The sequence below is a fragment of the Chanos chanos genome, chromosome 2 (genome assembly GCF_902362185.1).
Source record: "Chanos chanos chromosome 2, fChaCha1.1, whole genome shotgun sequence".
NCBI classification, from domain to species: domain Eukaryota; kingdom Metazoa; phylum Chordata; class Actinopteri; order Gonorynchiformes; family Chanidae; genus Chanos; species Chanos chanos.
Window position 1 is genome coordinate 37,311,659 of NC_044496.1, and position 21,309 is coordinate 37,332,967.

The window sequence follows — 21,309 nt, forward strand, 5'->3', positions numbered from 1 at the left end:
AGCTGGGCCATTCTGGAGCTCCCTTCCCCTGCCCCTCTCCACAGTGGGCAGATATAGGGGGCTGGGGTGGGTAACAGAGGTAAGAGAATTTGCCGGAAAGCTTAGACAGGCTGGCATGACTTTTGTGAATGGTTGGTGAGAGTGTATGTACATGTAACATTGCTGAAACTGTGTGAGTGTGTATGTGTGGTACAGATCGGAGGCACCACCATAGTTTAGACAGTGGTGCCTGTATTCCTGGAGCGTTTTGTGAGCCTTCTGCCTGAGCTGGCGGGGCATGTGTGAGGCTAGAAACACAAGGCAATATTCTCACGCCAACCTCAGTTTCTTCCTCACAGGCAAAAGCAAGCAAAACATGGCAAATCCCTCCTCACTTTTAAATGATATGTGTGAATTCACAAACGAAATTTGGTAACGACATCTGTATTTCTTTTTTTTTCTTTTTTTTTCTTTTTTACAAGAACATGCAGCCCCCTTTAAATGAGAGTCAAGTTTGAAAGCGGCTGGTTTAATTGTACACTGAGGTAATGAAGTTTGTGACATGCTGAATTGCCTCACCAATGTCACAGCAGTAAAAAAGTGTGTGTGTTTGAAGAGTTCCCTGTGCTTGTGAACAAAAAAACTGAAGTGTCATTCAAAGAAACATATTACCGGTTCTGTCTGAGACACACTAACATTCCCTGTGCTTCTAAACAGCTGTAGAATGAGTACATTTTTCCTTCCACTCTGAGATACAGGTCAAGATAACATCTTGAGGCAAAATTCTCCTCAATTCTGATAACATTTCAAGCTCATTGTCTCTGCCTCTTTGCTTTCTTTCAGTCCTCTGTTATTTGGGGTTCTACTTCCTTTTTCAGAGAGCCCAGTGTTTCAGAACTTGGACTGTAGCCAATCAGCAGAGGTTATTTTCCTCTCTGTGTCTCAATGAGGTATCCTGGGATACTTTTTCTTCTCTTAGAGAGGGGAGCACAAGTTAGGAAAGAAGAGAAGACTGGAAAAGAGGAAAGAAGAAGAGAGTAGAAAACAGGACCAGAGAGGAGGGGAGAGGAGAGGAGAGGAGAGGAGAAGAGCAGGGTGTGTCCCTCTAGGGAGAAACCGACTGGGTGTCTCTTCCGCTGGACTGCTTGACTCATGATAATCCTTCCCTCTTTATCTGTGTCTCTCTGGGTCAAGCCCTCTCCTTCCTGCCTCCTGCAGATAGCTGCCTTTGTTCTTATGGAGGCCTCCTACCACAGTGATCTAACCCTGCTCTGCCTAGCTTAGGCCAGAGACTGCAGAGGTCTGACCCAAATCAAGCCAGTCAGGGGTATCCCTCCCTGTGGTTTGGCTCTGAAGTCTGCCTCTCTCTCTCTCTCTCTCTCTCTCTCTCTCTCTCTCTCTCGGAGAGCCAGGTAGAGTTTATAAGGCAAGCAGGAAAAGCTAGAGCTGCAGCGGTGTGTCACTCCCTCCTTGGTGTGCTATGAATAGAGCTGTGTGGGATGCAGCCGCTTCCTAAGCACTTGGGCCACATAGGAGGAAGAGGAGGGGAAGAAAGGGGGGGGGGGGACTGGGGGGTGGTGGTGGGGGGTTGTCGGTCGGTCTGTGGGCAGGGCAGGGCAGGGAGCCAGGGCGTCTGCTGTTACCTAAGAGACTGCCAATATCCCAGCCTGGCTCTCTCCAGAGGTTATCGCTGGCAGAAAAACTCACTGTTAGCTCATTTACACCTCCTCTGCGCTCCTCCACACAACTCCCTTTCTCTCTTTTTCTGCGTGTGTGTGTGTGTTGTGTTGCATTGTGAAACCCTGAAGTTGATAGATGTGCAGTCCCTATTGAGGAAACAGCTGCTTTAAAACTTCATCCTCCTCATTTTAAGGGTGCATCTTTTGACCTCTGAGGAAACCTGGGGTGCTGTCAGCCACCTCCCGGCTGGGCGGGCTCAACACATAACGAGCGTGTGATCACCTACATTCAGACGGCATGAAGAGGACTCCCTTTGAAATGAAGAGTCCGGGAATTATGGCTACCAGAAAAAAGAGCAAAAAGGATGATCTTGTAAATGCTTACGTTGAAAGGAAGGGGAAAAAAAACAAAACAAAAAGTTAACGTGTTTCTACATGTTAATTCCAGTCTTTAAAAAGCACAATGACTTGTATTCCAGTCCTCTTAGTATCTGGGATGAGCTGTTATGCCACGTCTTTCAGGCAGGAGGATCAAAATATTTGTTTTTGAGTTATCATGACGGTTAACCCAGAGTTTGTTTCCCCTGATGTGAAAACCAACAAAGAAAACAAAAGGAAAAGAGTGCAAATTTAGTTGAGTGTAAGGCTGTTTTTTTTTAATGTATGAATTTCTCTTCATCATGTTCATTCTTTCAAGCTAACGAGGCCTTCCCTGAGCAGGGCGCAAAATTCAACCTCTGTTGAATTTCAGAGTAAAGTGATGTTTGTTTTGTGCAGTCGAGGTGAATATTTAAAGGAACAACAAAAAAAAAAAAAATAGAAACTGTCTTGAATCCTGATGTGTGTTTGCCTCTCTCCCTCACCCGTTTTAAATCAAAGGTCAAAAACAAATGAAAAAAAAAATTATACATCTGTTAATATCTATGTCTATTGTTTCTACTTTAAAAAAGAAATGTATAAACAAACGCACAAAGAGAAAAGAAAAGAAAAAAACACAATGGAGAACCTAGCTGTGGCGAGAGGCTAGAAAAATACAGACATATGGTACATCGTGTATATATTGCCATTTGGGAAAGGCATATCATTTTTTGATTTTCTTTTTTTTTTTCTACCTTTTAGGTTGCACATGAAATTGCACTACAAGAAGCAGTTATGTACACTACAGTACACCACAGCAAGCAAGGGATTAGCAAAGAGGGAGGGGGGTTGCCAACAACTGTGCAACACTAGAATTATCAAAAAAAGGGAGACAGAAAAGAGAAAAAAAAGGGGGGGGTGGGCAGCCTGGAGCCCCAGGGACAGATGGCAGAAAGTGCGGCTGGGGGTTTAAGGCGAGTTAGCTGGGCTGAGGGTGGGGCTGAGGGTGGGGCTGGAGGCATCTGAGCGGCTGTAGTCGCTGAGGGAACCCGGTCGGGCGTTTGCGCTTCCCCCTGCCGCCCCCGGCTGCCTCTTCAGCATGGCCGGCTGGAAGTCGGAGTGACGGCGGGCGTGCTTCATCAGGTGGTCGCTCCGCATGAAGCGTTTGTCGCAGAGGGGACAGCCGAATTTCTTCTCGCCGGTGTGGGTGCGGTAGTGCCGGGCCAACTCGTCTGAACGGGCGAATTTCTTACTGCAGTCGGGCCAGGTGCACGGAAAAGGCCGTTCTCCTGTCAGTGCAGAACAGACAATACGGCTCTCAGAGTTTACCCAACACCGGCACACAAAGATTGGCATATAATGAGGATATTTTCAAAACATACATTATCATAACCTATACGTTACACTGTACACATGGATTATGGCTGGGCGCTGTAGTCACTTTGAAAGTGGGGTGATCTTAAAACGAAGAGATCAAGCCAGGGATCTTGAACTTTGTCTTGCCTGTTTCTATTTTTAAATCACATATGTCGGATTCTGATTGGAAGGAATTTCAATTTGTGTGCTGAGTCCACAAAAAGGTGTTAAGGAAGCCAAAAGTCGTTGACACTGCTGTATGTCACTGATGGTAATTAACAGAGTAGGGCTGTACCAGCTGATCTAAGTCTGACTGTTTTTTTTTTCTTTCACTTTTTTTTTCATGCTTTACGTAGACAAAGGCGTCTTTCAGAGCAGCCGAATCCTGCCGTGCCCTTTGTATCCTGCATGGCCCCCATTTAATGTCTGCACATATACACAGCCCCCTCATACCTGTGCTCCCTCTCTCTCTCTCTCTCTCTCTCTTTCGCTCTCTTTCTCTCTCCGTTTCTCTCTCTCTCCCTCACAGTGAAGACACAAAATGTCCACATACACAATGCTCTCACGGCATCCAGCCTCAAAAAGATCTGTTGACTGCCAAAATCAAATAAGGCTTTACATCAAAGACAAAGATCATTCAAATTCATCTGCCACAGATGAAATAAAATTTGGAATTCTCCAAGTCACAGGTGAGAATAGGTAGCGATCCTTCTCTTTTTCTCTGCAGGCATACAGCCTATGAAATGGTCCTTACCAGCACTGAACTATGTAGGAGACATTTAACGAGGAATGTGGAGCATTAAAGAATGAGCTATATGTTCCGGACTAACCAGCATTGCATCATTTTAGCCGGCTAACTATAAGGGAATTAGTGGACACTGTAAACTCCTGGAACTTTCAGTAGGACATCGTGAGTTCAGTGATTGAGTTAACAAATTTGATAAACATGGTAAACACTCACTTACTGTTCTCAGAGGACTAACTCAAAAATGCCCCCCCCCCCAAAAAATAACAAAAAAACAAAAACGTAAAGAAAGAATAACCCGAAACATGGGCGTCAAGCAGCGGTAGTACCCAGCCACACAATCTAATTAGACAGTGTTCAGACACTAATAATCTTAAGACCAGTACCATACTCCTCTTCCAACATGTAGCTATCAGCGAGCTAGTGTAAAGGGAGTTATACTCTCCACCCCCACCCCCTCCATCAGGCCATAAAACTAGGCTTTGACACAAATCGAGCCAAAGCCAGATGGAACTATATATCTTGGTGTGGTTTCCTTACAATTTTCATTTGGAAAGAGTGGATACTGCCCTAACTCCAGCATTTTGTGCTCCCTGTGGCAAACGTGTCTGCTAAAGGACTCATTTTAGTTCCATCTCAGTGGTTTTCTGCCTGACAATAGCATGGCACTCTGTTCTAATTTTACCATGTTAAATGCAGAATTTTTCTCTCTTTGTTATGCTTACAGAAAAAGATCCGGGCAATTTGCTAGAACAGGTTATGAATGCTACGTTGTTCAACTTCCCCAATGAAACGGTAATGTACGCGCTTATATCTGTTCATCTTGTGACGCTGGAGGTTTGAAAAGCAAATATGTAGAGGGGAAGAAAAGTCGCAGCCATTTCCGTCATTACTCTGTTAAATTGGACAGAACAGGCACACACAAGATCTCACACTGTATATATAGCTGTCTTTGTTTTGTGGTTTTTCTCAAAGCCGCGATGGAAAATGGAGACATCAAACGCACATACGTGATGGTAAACGTATACTGACTTTGGGGGTGGGAGTGCCTTTCCCCCTCCCAACCAGAAGTGGGTTACTGAAAAGGAACCATAAGTAGAGAGAACATGTCTAGACTTTCCCAGACTGCATCTGTATCCAGACAGCCTCACCTCCTGATACACTCAAAGGGGCAGACTCTGTACACCACAAACATGCACACACACACACACACACACGCACAAACAAAAACTGCATGCACACCCACAGACACACACACCCTCGTTATCCAGACTCTCACGTACACAAAAAAATCCCTTAACACACACATAAACTACACAAATATACTGTGTATTAACAAACAAAATCTCCACCTATATAGTGTATGAACTCTAGCTCTCCCAGTAAATAAAAGTAAGCAAATCAGATGTCAGAACTGTACTCCTATGAAAACACACCCATCATATGACTCTCATTGGCTACACACATAAGCACTCAAGGCACATACACATTCCGAAATGAATATATACAAAAACACACAGTTTTAATTCTCTCTAAATTATCCCACAGAACAGATACAAGCTACAGAATGAATCCAAAGGGCCATTCATGTTTGACCTTGTTTAAACATCCTGGACCCCACCATCATCTGCAAATATAAACAAAAAGAGACAAAGTCTAAGATTAGCCCAGTTTCTTAGAGAAACAGTGGAAACCTAAATTACATTGGCCCGTGAGAGACCCTGCATGGAGGGAGGAGAAGAACGAGTCTCTGATTTACTGCTGGATTAATAAAAGAAGGCTTGTAGTAAAATGAGGAGATAGAGTGTGAGTTATGGGTCTAAGTGTGTGGTATGCCGGTCCCTGTGTGCAAAGGCAGACCAGTAGCTAAGGTAACAGATCCAGTGCCATCAATATTTCACCAGTCACCAGAGAGCTCAGCACGACTGTGATGATGCAGGAGAGATATCACAAGAGCACAACACAACAGCATGACAGAAATTGACGACAAAACCAGGCAAAAGCGCTCCATTGTAGGTACTAATATCGTTCAATCAACGTTGATACAAGGTTCTGCTATATCATTCAACTAAAACCAATATAAGTCTGAAACGTGTGTTCTAGAGTTCACACAGTTAACAACAATATTAATCTACCCTAAGTGTAATATATGGAATATACTGACATTGGGGAAACATAAACCATTTGGTGTCATTTATGCCTCAAAAACCAAACTGTGTAATTCATTATGAGGCAGTTATAATGCACCAAAATACCCGGAAGTTATAAGCAGACATAAGCTCCTTATCCTAGTTTAAATTGATTTAGCTGATTTTGTTATTAAAAGAAAATCTGAAAGAATCAGTATATTTGCTCACAGAGTGGGTATATTGTTTTGTTTACTTGGTGTAAGTCATCGTAAGGCGTTTACACACATTTATAAGAAGCAAGGACAAGTTATTACAACATGCTCAAAGTTAGATGTTAATAAATATTTATAAAGAGGCAACCGAGAACATCAATGTGTCATTTACTACTAGAGGGATAGACCACACTCATCACACTTTGAGGATCATTCTAGAGGTTTTTTTCCCCCAATTAGGAGAGAGTGTGAGTCTATTCTCTGCAGAGCTGATGATGGTGACTGTCCAGAAAGCTCTTGAGGGCCAGGAGAGGGGTCACTCATGCATTTAGTCAGGAGAAAAAAGCCACACAAAAAGTGGCAGGCTATGTCACCATGTTTCTAAAACAAGCCTGAGCCTCCATTCAAAAACTGCTGCGCTTAGAACTTTCTGTTTTGTCAGCCCATCTCTGACGAGGCTGGTCATATAGAACTTCAATTACCACAGACTTTAACATTCGTACATCTGTGTACTCCCGGTCATGGGACCCAATTAAAGACTTAGGAGAAAGGCTAGCAGGGCACGGAATCCGTGTGTTTTGCGGTTTCGTAACGTGGGGGGAAGCTGACTCTATAAGCATAATATAAGCCAAACTCTGGGGACAGTGGGAAGGCTTTGAAAACCTCCCCTTTTGTTCCATTATGAAAACAATAGGCAAACCACTGCCCGTAGTGGAGCCATGCCATGACAAACAAGCTTTTAGCACCCGGTCACAAGTCAATGAGTTTATAAAAAAAAAAAATACATTCCCATCGACCACTCAATGCGTTCTACTTCATTCTCCGCTTTGCTTGTAGACGAGGCTGATGTCCCCGCCCACTCGTGACGAACGGGCCTGCCCATTGGCTAGTCTCGTCATTTGGCGCATTGCCAGAGCACAGTGTGTGCCATGCCTTCGTAGAAGCAGGCAGGAGTAATTAGGGAAGCTTTGGATTGGAGCGCCTGTCTAACGAACATAGTGACCCAGTTACCCGGAGAAGCAGTTACATCACGGAGCACCTCGGCTAACTAAGCGCCAGTGTCTCCCTCAGAGGCTCTCCGATTATGTCACAGGTAGCAGAGTTATATAACTGTTCCCCTTCGGGGCCACTGGGTCGGTAAATAAAGTGCTCATCCTCTTTTCTTTCCCAGCGCATGAATACATTGCATATACTGCAGCCCGATTACATCGATATTGCTCTGAATGGGTATTGAGAAGGTTCACTCAGAGACATGGGAGAGGGGGCTTTTCAGCTCTGAGAACCATCTGTTACTCAGATATCTGATCGCACGCGTAAACCCATGCACACTCATCTGGACGGCGAAAGCAAAATTTCTCAAGACTTTGCGTCGCTAACCTGTTCCAACAAGAGCTACCAGCATCACTTTCCAGAGGAGATAAAATTCCTCTGGTTTGCCCAGCCATGGGCAGCTCCTGAGCACAGTCGGCGGTTGGAAGGTTAATGGGTCTTCTGCGACCTCAGTAAACCTTATAAAAAACTCTCTCCAGCCCGCACTCTGGAGAAACAAGAGCTATAAACAGACATGATTGCTGAGGATGCCCTCAAACAAGCTCCATAACGAGCTTTTCCTAACACTCATCTCTATTAACTCCTCAGTTATTGTCACCCAGCAGACAGTTACCACTGATTGCTTGTGTCTATCAAGAAGACTAGACAGATAAGAGAATTTCCTCCGCAGGTCTCAGTCGATGACCTTGTTTATCAAAGCACTGAGACAGTATTCAGATTTTGATTGGGTGTTCGTTTCAGTAAAATGACATAAGTATCTGTAGTTTGGGTTGCTGTGGGTGTCTCCATATGCCTAAACACATACTTTTGTAGTATTGTGTTCCTCCACATTTTTAATATGAGCATAGGCAGATTCAAGCGAATTCTGGCCATTCATGAATTTAATGGTGGCCTGTGGTTTATCAAAAGTTCAATTAGCTTCACCTGTTTGTTGGACTACGACACAATCTGCAGTCTGTCATTCTACGTCCTACATCAATGGATAGAATTCATTTATTTATCATGAAACTCCTATCAGTTCGAACTCAGCCTCTACGTTTCTCTCCTCACGGCCTCCCATAAAAAACACAGAGAGAGAAAAGCAAACCATGGTGCAAACAGTTTCAAAAAGGGATAAAGTCATGTTTAGAGGGTTTTTGGAGGAAACAGGGCATGAACCAGAATCTGAAGATGTTCAGTCAGACATGCTGAAAAGAAGGTTTCTCGGCACACTTTTCCATGCTCTCTGAGAAGAGTGCCCGGTTTTGGATCAGTGGCACACAAGGGAAACCTGAGCTGAAAATGGCACCGCGGAACCAGACGAGGGCTATAATTTATTTCTGTGTTTATGGCTGTGGCCGAGGGCCAGTCGAGAGCCAACCAGGCCCTGGCGCTCCACTGTGGGTTAATGACAGGACACGGCTGCCGTGGCAGACCCCTCCATCCTTGCCACGCTCACTCGATGACCTCATCAGCCACTGCAGCAAGGCAGCATGGAAGAGGGTGTACTTAGTTGACTCGGTGACCATGTTATGGGGGGGGGCACACCCAGCTCAGGAACATGATGATTCAACAGTACACCATGGCAACATAAAACACTGGCTCATAAACAGAATGTAATAAAATGATGACTACCACTGAATGGTCATCTGCTATTGGTCAACGTGTATAAGCATACCATGTACGTCACCAGGAGACACAACACGCATATCAGTTCTGTGAAGGTCTTGAGAGTTGCGTGTGGACAAAGTGAAACTATAACCAGATTACAGAATTCTCCACTTGCTATTAGAGTAGCACATATCTGAAAACCTGTGTCCGTGTGTGTGTGTGTGTGTGTATGTGTGTGTGTTTGTAGAGACAGTCTAGCCTTAGAGCAAGTTTCAAGTCAACCTCTCAGTACTGTCTTCATTCAGTTCAGGGCTTCAAGAGTAGTTTAACATTTATGGAACCGTGGGTTAACAAAACCATATGGGTAGGTCAGGCCTAATGATCAAGACTGAATTGGGCGTGGCAAGAGACAAGGCTCGCCAAAGCCACGATCAATTCATCATCCTCTTTTTGTCTTAGATGAAAAAACAACAATGAACCACGCTTTTGAATTGTACATCGATCTCTCTCTCATTTTTTTGTGCTTGTGGGCGGAGAACAATAGCACCAGCCACACTGATGGTGGGAGAGCAGCCAAAGTCAAGCATTTGAATAAGACCTGTGAGCTACACAGTGATAACTATAACTCAGTCTAACCTACTCCTCCCTTTTCTCCACTACTTATGCATTACCACAGACACTCTCTCTGCCCCTCTCAGACACATGCACAGAGCGGGAAGCCAGACTCTCTCTCCCTCTCTCCCAGCTGGCCTCCTCTAAGCTCTCTCACTATCTCTCACCACACAAACATGTCTCACTGCATCAGTCATTTCATCTCTTCCTCCTCATCAATTACCTTGAGTGGACCTCCTCACAGGCCTGGACTGCACTACCAACGGCCCGGTAGCCTTTTTAGCTGCAAGCACCAGCACCTGATCGTTTTAAACCTTGGTTAACTAAGGACATGGAGACAGTTGTACCCTTAACTGGCTGTTTATGTCTTCAGAGGCCCTGACATGGGTAGGGGGGCGGAGAGATGCCCCATCATCCGTGACTCACATTCTAGCAGCGTGCTGCTTTTTTCTCTCTCTTGTTTTTTTTTTTTTTTTTGCTCCAATAAGAATCTGAGCGCATGTTGGTGTTTCATGACAAGAGACTTCAATCGAAACTTAAATCTGCCTGTAACTTTAACCTAACCTGCAGCTCACCCCTGACCTCAACCCTCACCCAGGCTTTACACTCACAGCATTCACTCCATTAAAAAAAAGACCAAAAAAAATCTACTCACATTTGTATAAATACTTGTTAAAATGTTCTACCAAAAAAAACTGTTGACTCTGGACTGAAAAGCTGTTTGACCCTGAAAATCTAACGAAGACTTCCAGTACACAAACTATTCAGTGTGGTGTGTGTGTGTGTGTGTGTGTGAGATGTTTGGGGGGGGGGTCTTTTTACCTCGATATGTGAAATAGCAGGGCCATCCCCTCCCCCCACCTGGAGCCAGTATATGTCTATTCAATGTTTCTTTTCATCTCCCCTCTGGCCCCGCCTCATTGTCCTCACTAACCGCAATCCCTCAGTTTCTGATTTATTACACACAGTGAAGGACCAACCAGCTCACAGACAGGAGTTAAGGTAAATACCCCTTTTAGAGAGGGAATGTACCCACGGTCTCTCTCTCTCTCTCTCTCCCTCTCTCTATCTCTCTCTCTTCCTCTAATTTAGATTTTCCTTTAAATCAACAATGAGACTTGCTGCTGCTGCAGTTGCAGCTGAACACGCAAATCAGATTGCCTGTGAATGCAGTTGAACGAATGACCTACATCAATGGAGGGCATTGACAGTAGATCCCTGCGTTCCTACCCAACCCCCCATGCCTCACTGTACTGTACACCGCGTCTCACTCGCTGCGGAGCTGCTGTGCTAGCGTGACAGTCTTTCCCACACTGGTTCCCACATCAGGAAGGTGAAAAATGCAAAGCCACAAAAAGCTCCAGATCCCCCTTTTCCTGCCCAGGGTAATTCACACCACTCCAGTAAAGACCAGTGAGAAGGACAAGGCCAGGCAACAGACAACACTGCACCAGTTCTTTCTCTTAAGTCTTACAGGGCACATAGAGCAAGGGGGCAGGGAAGAAACAGAGTAGCTTTTATAAAAGCTAAGTCAAGAACACATAAGCCCACTGGGCTGTAAAAGTCAGTATAAGAGGTCTGAAATCCTGGCAGTGGCCCAGGAGAAATCCACGTCCATTTAACTATGGGCGGCTTTGTCCCATCCTTTCTTGCCCAAACTCAGACGGCACGTTTCTAAACGTTAAGTTGAATAAAGGGTTTTTAGAGCTGAGATGGAGGAGCAGTGTGCGGTGTGCGGTCCAGTAGGTCCACAGGAGCACAACTTGGAATCGCACATGTAACAGAGGTAACAGTAAGAAGCCTTATGTTGGGCTCTCATTATTGCTGAGTGCACAGACACATGGTTTTCACATGGGGAAAAAAACAGTGCTATATTGCAGTCAGATTTATGAGTCGTGCATGACTGTATATGGGCGAACATCAAGAAGATGATGATACATTCATAAGGATAGAGCATCTCAAACCCCATATGCTCTCAGTGCTCAGACAGAGAGAGAGAGAGAGAGAGAGAAACGAGGCTGGCAGCACTGCTTTGCTAGAATAGAGAGGGCCAGTTCCAGTTCATTTACATGTGTGGAATGAAGTGGATTTCCAAACAGATCTAAAGATATCGAGATGTATGATTTCACTCAAAAACCGTTTTTTCAGCTAAAAATCCATCTGGTACTTTGACAATAGCCTATATGATAGAAAAAAAAAATATTCAAAAAGTAGTTCTTTACATCTGTAACAAAAATCATATTAACATAATTTGCATGTTTATATAAACAGGTTTCCAAAAATACATAAGGTAAGCGACATTCCAATAAGCCACCCTCACTGATATTTGTCTAAACCGGAAACCATTAAGTAACGTCTGGCCCGGAACAGATAGTGGGCAGGTGGATCATGCCAAAGCGTACCCCCAGGCAAAACGTCATCTAACCGCATGTTTCAGGGCAGCGCAGACCTGGGAAAACGTAATGGAAAGTTGGCACAAGCCACAGGGTGGGGACATCTGACCTACTGGGTTGAGCAGAGTTACAGCTTAGCACTGTGTTTGGGGTAAGGGTGGCAACCCAAGCGGGACAGGAATACCCAGTTTACACCCTAGCGTGAGAGCTCTGGAGTGTGACAGAGGTCTGTCTGACTCCACAGGAATCCACAATGTACTACAGACCATAAACACACAGCTGACTGGAAAAGTCCTGTACATCAAATCCATATGATCTCTCAGATCTTCTGCTCATTACGTTCCAAAAAGGTACTGTTGGTTGGGCTGTCCTCAGGCTATCCCTGCCTGAGTTCACCATACCATCTTTATTGGAGATTTGTTCTGTATGCATGCTTGTGCACTCCACAACCCAGCGAGGAACAATGTCACATGTACATTTTGTTCACACTCCATAGGTGGTACTCCAGGGCCTCCAGTGAACAATGCAGAGGAGAACTGTGAGGAACATGTAGATTTGAGGCGAAAACAAAAAGGCAAACTGACTGTAAAATATGTCGTTATGGCTTTTGTTTATATGAATGATTTAACAAGGTTCTGTAGGTGATTGGAAGTGAAGTGTATCTTAGACTCATGCAGGGAGTGGGTGGGTCTTTCGTGAGGACCCTCACAGCGAGGGATAGAGAAGGCCTCCCAATAAGAATAGTGAGAGTTCCTCCTTCAGAAAAAAAGACATAACTTTTAATGAGCTCATCAAGGGGCCATCTCTGAGTCTATAGTAAGTGCATATTCCATACTTCATTACTTCATTACATTCCAATGACAAGAAAGGGGAAAAACACAAGCAAGCAAGGCACTGCGTGGCAAAGCAGTCTTTCCACAAAAAAAAAAAAAATGTTGTCCAGCTTGTAATGTTCCCACAGATAGAAATCTTCCTCATTACAGACTGTGATTGAACAAACTCAGCGGAAAATGCCAACATGTGGCTTTGTCTGCAGCAGTTAATATGGACTACGTTTGCAACAAAAAAAAACCCCCTAGCCTCAGCTGACATATTGTATTTTATAGATCCTGTCCCCGTAAATCTGCTTTATCCTATCTCCCGTGTCCATTTGCAGCATTATCGTCCCATTTTCCATAGCTTAGGACGATTGTTCAGGTCGGAGGGGAACCCCCACCCCTTCCAATTCCAGGAGCTCAGACAAAGCTGTCTGCTAACCTTAGACCCCTAAACCTGCTGTGGTTTCCCAGCACTGAAACTGCTCATAGCATAATGAGCAATTTGTATTCCACATGTAACCTCGTGTCCGCCTTGTCTTACTACTCTTCTTGCTCATGGTAACTGATTCAGGGCAGAGGAGAAGAAAAACAAAACAAAACAAAACAAAAACCACCACATAAAGACAGGCCTCTAGGAGCATGGAGGCCATCTTACTTAACCTACTGCTTACAGCACACTTAAGTCACGAGTCACAAGATCTGGGCTGCCATTTTAAATGACTCTGAATGGTATTTTATGTCCTCTGTGTTACAGTGTTATAATCAAAACTCTAAAATAGGTCTGGTACACAAAAAAATGTTATTAGAATAATCTTAAAGTCATATGTCTGTATGAGGATAATGAGGATGTTGAATAAGCGCAGATGATATTATGAGTTGTACTAAAGACATATTAGATTACAGGTGGGGGAAAGAGCTTTACACTGAGCTAAAGGACCCACATGCTAAATTCCGTATCGTGCAGCTCTGTCATGGGTTTGCCATTCAAACCAATTTAAGAACCAAACGAACTTATTGAGCACTAACTTTTACAAAGCAAAAAAAGAGTTACATTAATACTAAGGGTGTGTATTTGAGTCCATGTGGACTCCTATATACACTCTCTGTGTTAACACCTTCAGTGACAATTCAACACCCGGAGTTAATTTAACAGTGGTGTTTTTTTTTCACAATTATGTCTTATGTATGAAAATTTCAAACAAGTCTTGGTTTGGTGTAACAGATTTTAAGTGGCTTCTTGTACACAGTGTAACCTAGTCAAAAGCTGAGTGTACAGTGACTCTGAGGCTTATAAGCAAATGGAGATTAGATCAAATATTAGACAGAAAAAAACTACTCTGCAGACAGCTGAGACGTCATGCACAAAAGCAGTAAACTGAAATAAAATAAAAAGGATATATTACAATGAGAAGATAATTCGCATTCCATAAAACATAATCGTATTTTTCATTCAGTATTTACAAAAGAATTTTTTAGGCAGAAAAGACTAGGACCACTTGAAGCTGCACTTGACAAGCCACAAGACAACAAGCTGAGGCTCTGTTTGAAATGTCAAGTAAATCAGGCGTTTTAAAGAGTGAGAAAAACAGCGTTGCCCACACTGAATTACCCAAGATGCGTCAGAGTCTCATTCTTTTCAATCCTCTAACCATGTCACTTCCTCTCTCTGCAGAGGAACTTGTGCCATTCCAGTTCTGTGAGAGTTTATTTCACAGAGGGACCACCACCCACTACATAACCATCCGTGGACATGGCACTGAACATTCGGCTTGTTCCTCCTCTGATTACATACTGTGTCCTATTAATGAAGAAGTTATAAAATGACTCCTGTCAACACATACCATATAAACGCATACCATACAAAAGAGCGTTTTAGACAAACACCATCTATAATAGCGGTCACTTAGACAAACGTGGCACAGATATATGATCACATTTAACACCCCAGGGCCTGTTCTCAAAGGTAATCTTCAACTGCTTCCATTGGTCTAGTGACATGAGTGACTTGCTTTTTAGATGAGCAGCCTTGTAACCTGCTTTTGCATGACTGTGTTTTCCATTTTTCCTCTCCTGCGTGTACAAAGGTCTCTTTTCCACAATAGACAGCCCGGTGTAATGACAACCTAAGATGTGTCAGAACTCCTGAGAGTTCAACTAAGGGTCATTCATACAGCTGGAACATTCTAGAACCACAGGATTACTGGGGATGGCCTAGTGCATTTCACACTTGGGTTTTGTTTTCACAATAAGGGCTCCAATAAAGATCTCAAACCTAGCATTGTCGACTTTTGGTTTTAAACAGTTGGCGGGTAAGCTGGTGTAATTTGACTCAACACGCAAAGGATGTTTGCGTTAACGGGTAGTTTAAATATCATTATGAGCTGGAAAGATGGGGCCTTAGCTACATTCCAATGAGTCTGTTGCTAATCATGTTTCAGTCAAACATTGCAGGAAAGTATCTGCATCAAACAAAAAATAAAGAAAGGTTGATCAGACTAAAAATAAAACACAATAAGTCTAAACAATTCATTAAGAAAAAATAGGGGTTTATGCTCAGCCATTATGCACTTGCATGAGTGCTGTTCCCATCAAAGCAGCGTTTTAGAGCCAACTGCCACATGGTTAAAGCAAGCTTTTGATGACAATTGTACATCTGCTCCAACACAAACCCTTTTCTTTGAGGCAAATCTGTACAAGTGAGCACACTTGTTTCTAATGTCAATATCACACTGTAAAGTGCACAAAAACACAGCATATGCCCCCATAAATGACAGCTACCACATAAACAGCACATTGAGGTCACAGATTACAGAAACATGAGTTTGTTTAAAAGGACTGAATTATAGAAAATTAAGAAAGGAATCAAGAAATACTGATGACTTTTGGGGTTCATTAACAAACGAATGCTTTACACTGATACTTGACAAAGTGCCAGAGAAGCTAAAGTAGTCAGAACTGCTTGTTTTACAGTGATGCAGACTGCAACTCTTTATCAACATCTTTCACAGATAGAGTATTTAAAACAAACAGTTATGTAGTATTTTGCAATCTATCCCCCTCCAAGGTCAAACTTAACCACTCTCGGATCATAGCTCTAGTCAGAACAGAGTTGGTGTGACTTTTTGAAAGCAGATGGTATGTAGGCTACTCTTTGACCAGCTCTTGTTGCATTAAGACAAATGACACTAAGCAGGCTTCAGCACAGAGTTCAGGGCGTTTCTTAAGTCAAATGAGGACTTCTGTGCTCTTGGCTACCCCAGTTTGTTTTTATAACACTGTATTCCCCCCACCCCCCCCCTCCAGTTAGACAGCTGGATGGGGATCAGCGCTCCAGAGAACGATCATTTGGTCGAACATACGAACATTTTTCTTTGACACTGCCGCTAAAAATTGAGTCGTTGCGCTATTGTGACTGACAGAATTTGCCCCCCCCCCCCGCTAGCTGTACTGAAGACCTAGCAAATTATCCAAAACCAGCGAAATAGCTACTGAGATTTCGCATATGCGGGGGGATGGGGAGAGGAGGGTATTAGAGAACAAACGACAATATGTAATCCTTACACAACGACCTGGACAAACCGTGCTCTCTAGTCTGTGCTCATTATTATACTGCGATTAAACTGTGCATTATCTGGGAATGTTTGTTTCGCGGCTTTCTACGCTGCATCAGTGTGTGAGTGTCCCACTCCGTCCTTCCACTGACCCGAAAAACAATGTTGTCCGCGCCTGAAAATCTAACAGAGAGAGGCATAATTGCTAATTTAGCTTAAATGGCGCGGTCGACTCCTTGTTCCAAAAACGTCTGTTAATTCACCACTTCATTCCATACACGTAGCAATGCCACTTGTGTAGGCAGAATTTCAAGCCTAATGAAGAATTTATCTTGGAACATGGAACAGCACAAAACTGCCATCCCTCACTCTCAAAAAGGGAATTAAAGCATTTGCTCCCAAGTGTGAACAATAGTCATATAGCCTACTCCGTTTACTGGACATAATGGTGACCAACTGTCTATGGCACACAGTTTCAGTTAGCAAGTAATTACAGTTTCTTCACAGCCGAGGTACCGAATCTTCCATCAGGGAACGTAATAATAGCAGGTGTCTTCCTATAGCAAAAAAAAAACCCTTCTGCGGTCAAGATAAGCGCAAATGCGTAATTACAGAGAATGTTCTTTAATTAGGTTCACCGACTGTTCATCAGTAGCAGAACTCAAGCGAAACACATTGGTTTTCTTAAACAGGTTATAGCAAATCAAAAGCTTTTGTGCGACAGACGCTAAACTGATTAATAGCCCACGTGGCGGCGAACTTTTGCGCGATCATGCGCTCCTAAAACTTCAAATGTTAGTCCACCACTGGCAAAAAAATCTGGCTGGAGTACTGATAGAGATCCATTCTCTCTTTGCTCAACTGGTAGAGACTGTCGGAAAATCTGCTGAGTGCTTAGGAAATGCGCCCAGGACGTAGCATATTGGCCAAGGCTGGGCTGCTGAACTGAAATGACCCATATTCTCTGATTACCAAAACAAATGAGACGGAACACTCATTATTCAGCCGGAAAACGACCCAATCGCAATGTGGCAACTGGATCATGGTCCAATCAAAAGACAGAAACGCGAAAAATGACCCAATCGATAATGAGGAAGCAAGGCAGGGTTTAGATGTAGACCATAAAATACGAGACACCACAGTGTCTTGAACTGTGGTATTAAACGTTCTCTAAATTAGCTTTTTCGTGACTGATATATCAACATATAATTTGAGTAGGTCCTAAACTACAGACTGTACTAAATCCTACTTTATGAGAACAAAATAATTGAGGGTATTCAGCAAAGAGATTGTCAGGTGTAGAAAAACCAGTCGCTGCATTAGTCCAGCTCAGACAATTTCCACATGACGACCTGCGACATTCCGAGCTACGTTGGGTAACAAGATCCCATATCGCCACAAAAATTAAGGAATATAAGTAAAATCAATGACGTGATTATTCGATCTCCACCATTGTCATTTGTGGAGGCAAGCAGACGGGAAAATGTTCTTTTTGTCTTTTCTTTTTGTATAAGCAAGTTTTCAGGCATGAGTACTCTACACTTGACAAAATCCCAAGTGTTTTTGCGCACGTTTTTGCACCAGGTGGATCAGTCTTTTGTGAAATCTAATGTAATTGGCTAAAATCCGGTCTAGACGGAGAGGTGAGGTTGGTTTTGTTCAAATGTCCTTGCTCCTCACCAGGGATTTTGTTTTGCCAATGCAAGCTTCCTATATCAAGACTTCGTGGTAATTTTTAAAAATTTGTTAAACTGATATAAATGATTATCCAGAGCCACAGGTACAACAATGATTGGGGGTTAATGTATTACAGTACATCCCTAATTTTGTCCGCTGCCCATACACAAACAGTAAGTATAACCAACACGTTACTGCGCTACCCATTATTAAGTAACAGTCCACGGGCTCAGCTGCTCAGCGCTGTAAATGTTGCTGGAACACACCCCATATAGAACGGCACAGCAACACTCCCAACTGCAAGCAACAGTAAGATAGAGAGAGATTAAGTTTTTGTTATTACAGTTGTACACTTGGCAATCAGCAAAGGCATTCATACCATGATAACGCCCAACTCTTTCGACTCATACACGCAACACACACACACAATACTGAAGGACTTGCTGAGACTGCCTTTTCCTCGTGTGTTGCACTCTCAGTGATTAGCAACAAGTCATGTCTGAGACAACAACCCAGACACAAAGGACTTTGTGTAACATATATGGTGAATCCGCGCACAAGGTGTACTACAGCACGTACAACAAGAAGCATGTTTTAGTTCTTGCATCTGAAATGCATATAGTACGCAGCATGTTGGTAGCATTCTCAAGGTTAATATTTACAGCTATGTTAGCTGTTTTAATATTTAGATTCACAAAATATGTTTAACTGGAAAAGTCTAGACGTGTATATGCGTTATTATGTGATATATAGAAACAAATTTGATCCACCCTTGTCTTGATTATTTGATGTCTTGTTTCAGGGTGGTGCTCTCTGGAATAAGTAGAGCTGTACTCTGCCTATTCCTTGTTCTGTGCTCAGCTAGCTGAGTCTGTTGCTGGCCAGATCAGCTGGCAGTCTGTCTGACGGGGGTGTGGCACATCACAACAAAGAGCTTTAGAGTCAGACAGGCAAACTGCAGAATTCTAACCAACCCCCACTTTCATTCTTTTCCCCTTTTATTTTCCTTTTCTTTAATCTTGAAGAGCATCTGTCCAGTGAAAAGGCTAAATAACGCGTTTTGACGATATCTACACATGGAACGGACCGAGTTTATATCCCAGCATTTTCCGTTATATCTGCAAAGTGACTCCGTGGCTGACAAGTAGTGCCAGATTCGTCAACTTTTCGCATACCAACGTGGCTGTCCGTACGTTGCAGGTTCCAACATATGCTACAGTATTTTATGACTGGTTACATCACGGTGCGTTTTACCTGATCTTGCCCTTGAAAGCAGCAAGTAGCCTAATATTTATAATCTAGTACTACTAAAAACAAAGGATGACGAATGTTCATTAATGTGTTCGCTGTGTCGGGTTGGTTAGTATAGCGAGAATCGCTTATACAACGTTTGTTTTTCGTTTACGTTGAAGCTGGGGTCACACCCCCAGTTCGCGCCAGAGACGATAGGCGAGGCAATGGAGAATTATGGGGGAGAACTGTTGCTATTGACTGTGGCTTCTTATAATGGGCGTGACAATATTTACGATGCTACTTCCTTTAGTTAAATATCTCTCAGTTTAACTTGAACAAACGTCTTAAATGGTACAACACTTTTTCTTCTGTATACATAAGCAGTGCTGATCATCTAAGCTGGAAATAAGACACATTGTTTCAGAATGTATGGTTTACTTTCGGTCACATAGTATCAGCGTAAATAGACTGTTACGTTAATGGATCAATTTGTGTAAATCCACTTCAGTCTATTTTATTCCAACCAGTTTCAGTCGCTAACATTTTAGATCTGAAAAGCGGCTAAACGCTACAATGGAAACTGACCTGTGTGTGTCCTTAGGTGGGCTTTGAGATGGGACGATTTGCCATAAACTTTTTCGCAACCTGAATAGTGGCATTTGTGCTTTTTCTGGGGGGATTCCTGCTCAATTCGACCCCTCAATCGTTTGCCTCTTTGTTTAAGAGCAGAGTCGGCGGTGATGGTGGTAGGTGTGGCAGAGTTTCCATCATCTTTTGTTAGGGTTGCTGGCATGCTCTCCTCTTTAATTTTAGCCTGATCGGCAAAATTGGCTGGGGTTTGTTGATTGAAATCCGCCAAAATTCTGGCAACCACAAAAAGAGAAGAGTTGTCTTTCACCAAGGGTTCCTTAGTCTCTTCTCCGTTTCTGGGAGCAGCCGCAGTTTCGGGTTTAATCTCCCTATTCCCTTTAGGACCGTGAACAATTGCACGGCTGGACATTGACACAAGGCACTCTGCTGCAAAGTGATCCATTTCGTTAAAGAAAATAGCCCCAAAATGTTCCGTTTATGACATTCAAACAAAATGACACCTGGTTAAAATACTCCGTGGATCCCTTTGCGTGGTGCTGATGTGGAGGTAGCTCTCATAAGCAAACTCACTTAGTGAAATTACCGGCTTTTCAACAAGATTCACATCCTGTGTGTAATTCATGCAGAACAGAACCTTGAGCGCATCCAACGGAACGCTTTCTCACTTTAGATGTATTCTCCCGGTAAAAGGGTTAAAAACTTGTCTTGATTGAGTTTGAAAACTCCCATCGTGGCCGCTGTCTCCTCCACAGCAAAGTGACAGTATGCACAGCGCCGATTAGAACTGAGTGTATCCATGCTGGGGGCGTGTCGGCCGGTAGCATTTGGCAGCGTCGTCAGAGCGGGCGTGCGTTCATTGGATGATGCTTTGTCCTGAAGTGCCCTACCTCACATAGCCCCTTAAAACTTTGTAAAGTGCTTGGGAAACTTCATTGAATTCGTGTAAATGAAACCAATCCCAATATAGCGACCAGACGTTGTAGTTTTATGTATTCAGATACTCTTTTAACTACATTCAAATAATGAAGTATGTGTGTAAAATCAAAATATTTTTATATATCTCTGAAGCAATGGATAATGGTGGATCACTCACGTAATATATATTGTACGTAATATATGGATCACGTTATGCTGACCGGTAGGACGTGTACGTCATTGTCATGAATGTCGTTAACGTTGCCACTGTCACTGTTGTTATTCGTCTCCTCTACTTTGCACACGAAAACCTGCCCGTTCCAAATCATCGATTAGCCCGATTATGTTGTTAAAATGTATTACCCAGCCAAAAAGGCAAGTAATATTATTGGGTGGAAGGAGTCCTCAAGTGATTGGAGATA

The 21,309-nt window shown here is 43.3% G+C and overlaps 1 protein-coding gene across 1 annotated transcript; it reads right to left on the bottom strand.

Moving 5' to 3' along the window:
• Nucleotides 1–2,934: 2,934 nt before the first annotated feature.
• Nucleotides 2,935–20,712, bottom strand: klf13 (Kruppel like factor 13). Its single transcript, XM_030765700.1, has 2 exons — nucleotides 19,967–20,712; nucleotides 2,935–3,304 (listed from the first exon to the last, which is right to left on the bottom strand). The coding sequence occupies exons 1-2, from the start codon at nucleotides 20,412–20,414 to the stop codon at nucleotides 2,985–2,987; spliced, it is 768 nt and encodes a 255-aa protein (XP_030621560.1). The 5' UTR covers nucleotides 20,415–20,712; the 3' UTR covers nucleotides 2,935–2,984.
• Between the last annotated feature and the right edge of the window lie 597 nt (nucleotides 20,713–21,309).

Coding starts and splice junctions, on each gene's coding strand:
- klf13 (XM_030765700.1), bottom strand. CDS start 20,414: ATGGATCACTTTGCAGCAGAGTGCCTTGTGTCAATGTCCAGCCGTGCA. Junction 3,305..19,966: donor CCACCTAAGGACACACACAG/GTCAGTTTCCAT, acceptor CTGCACTGACAG/GAGAACGGCCTTTTCCGTGC.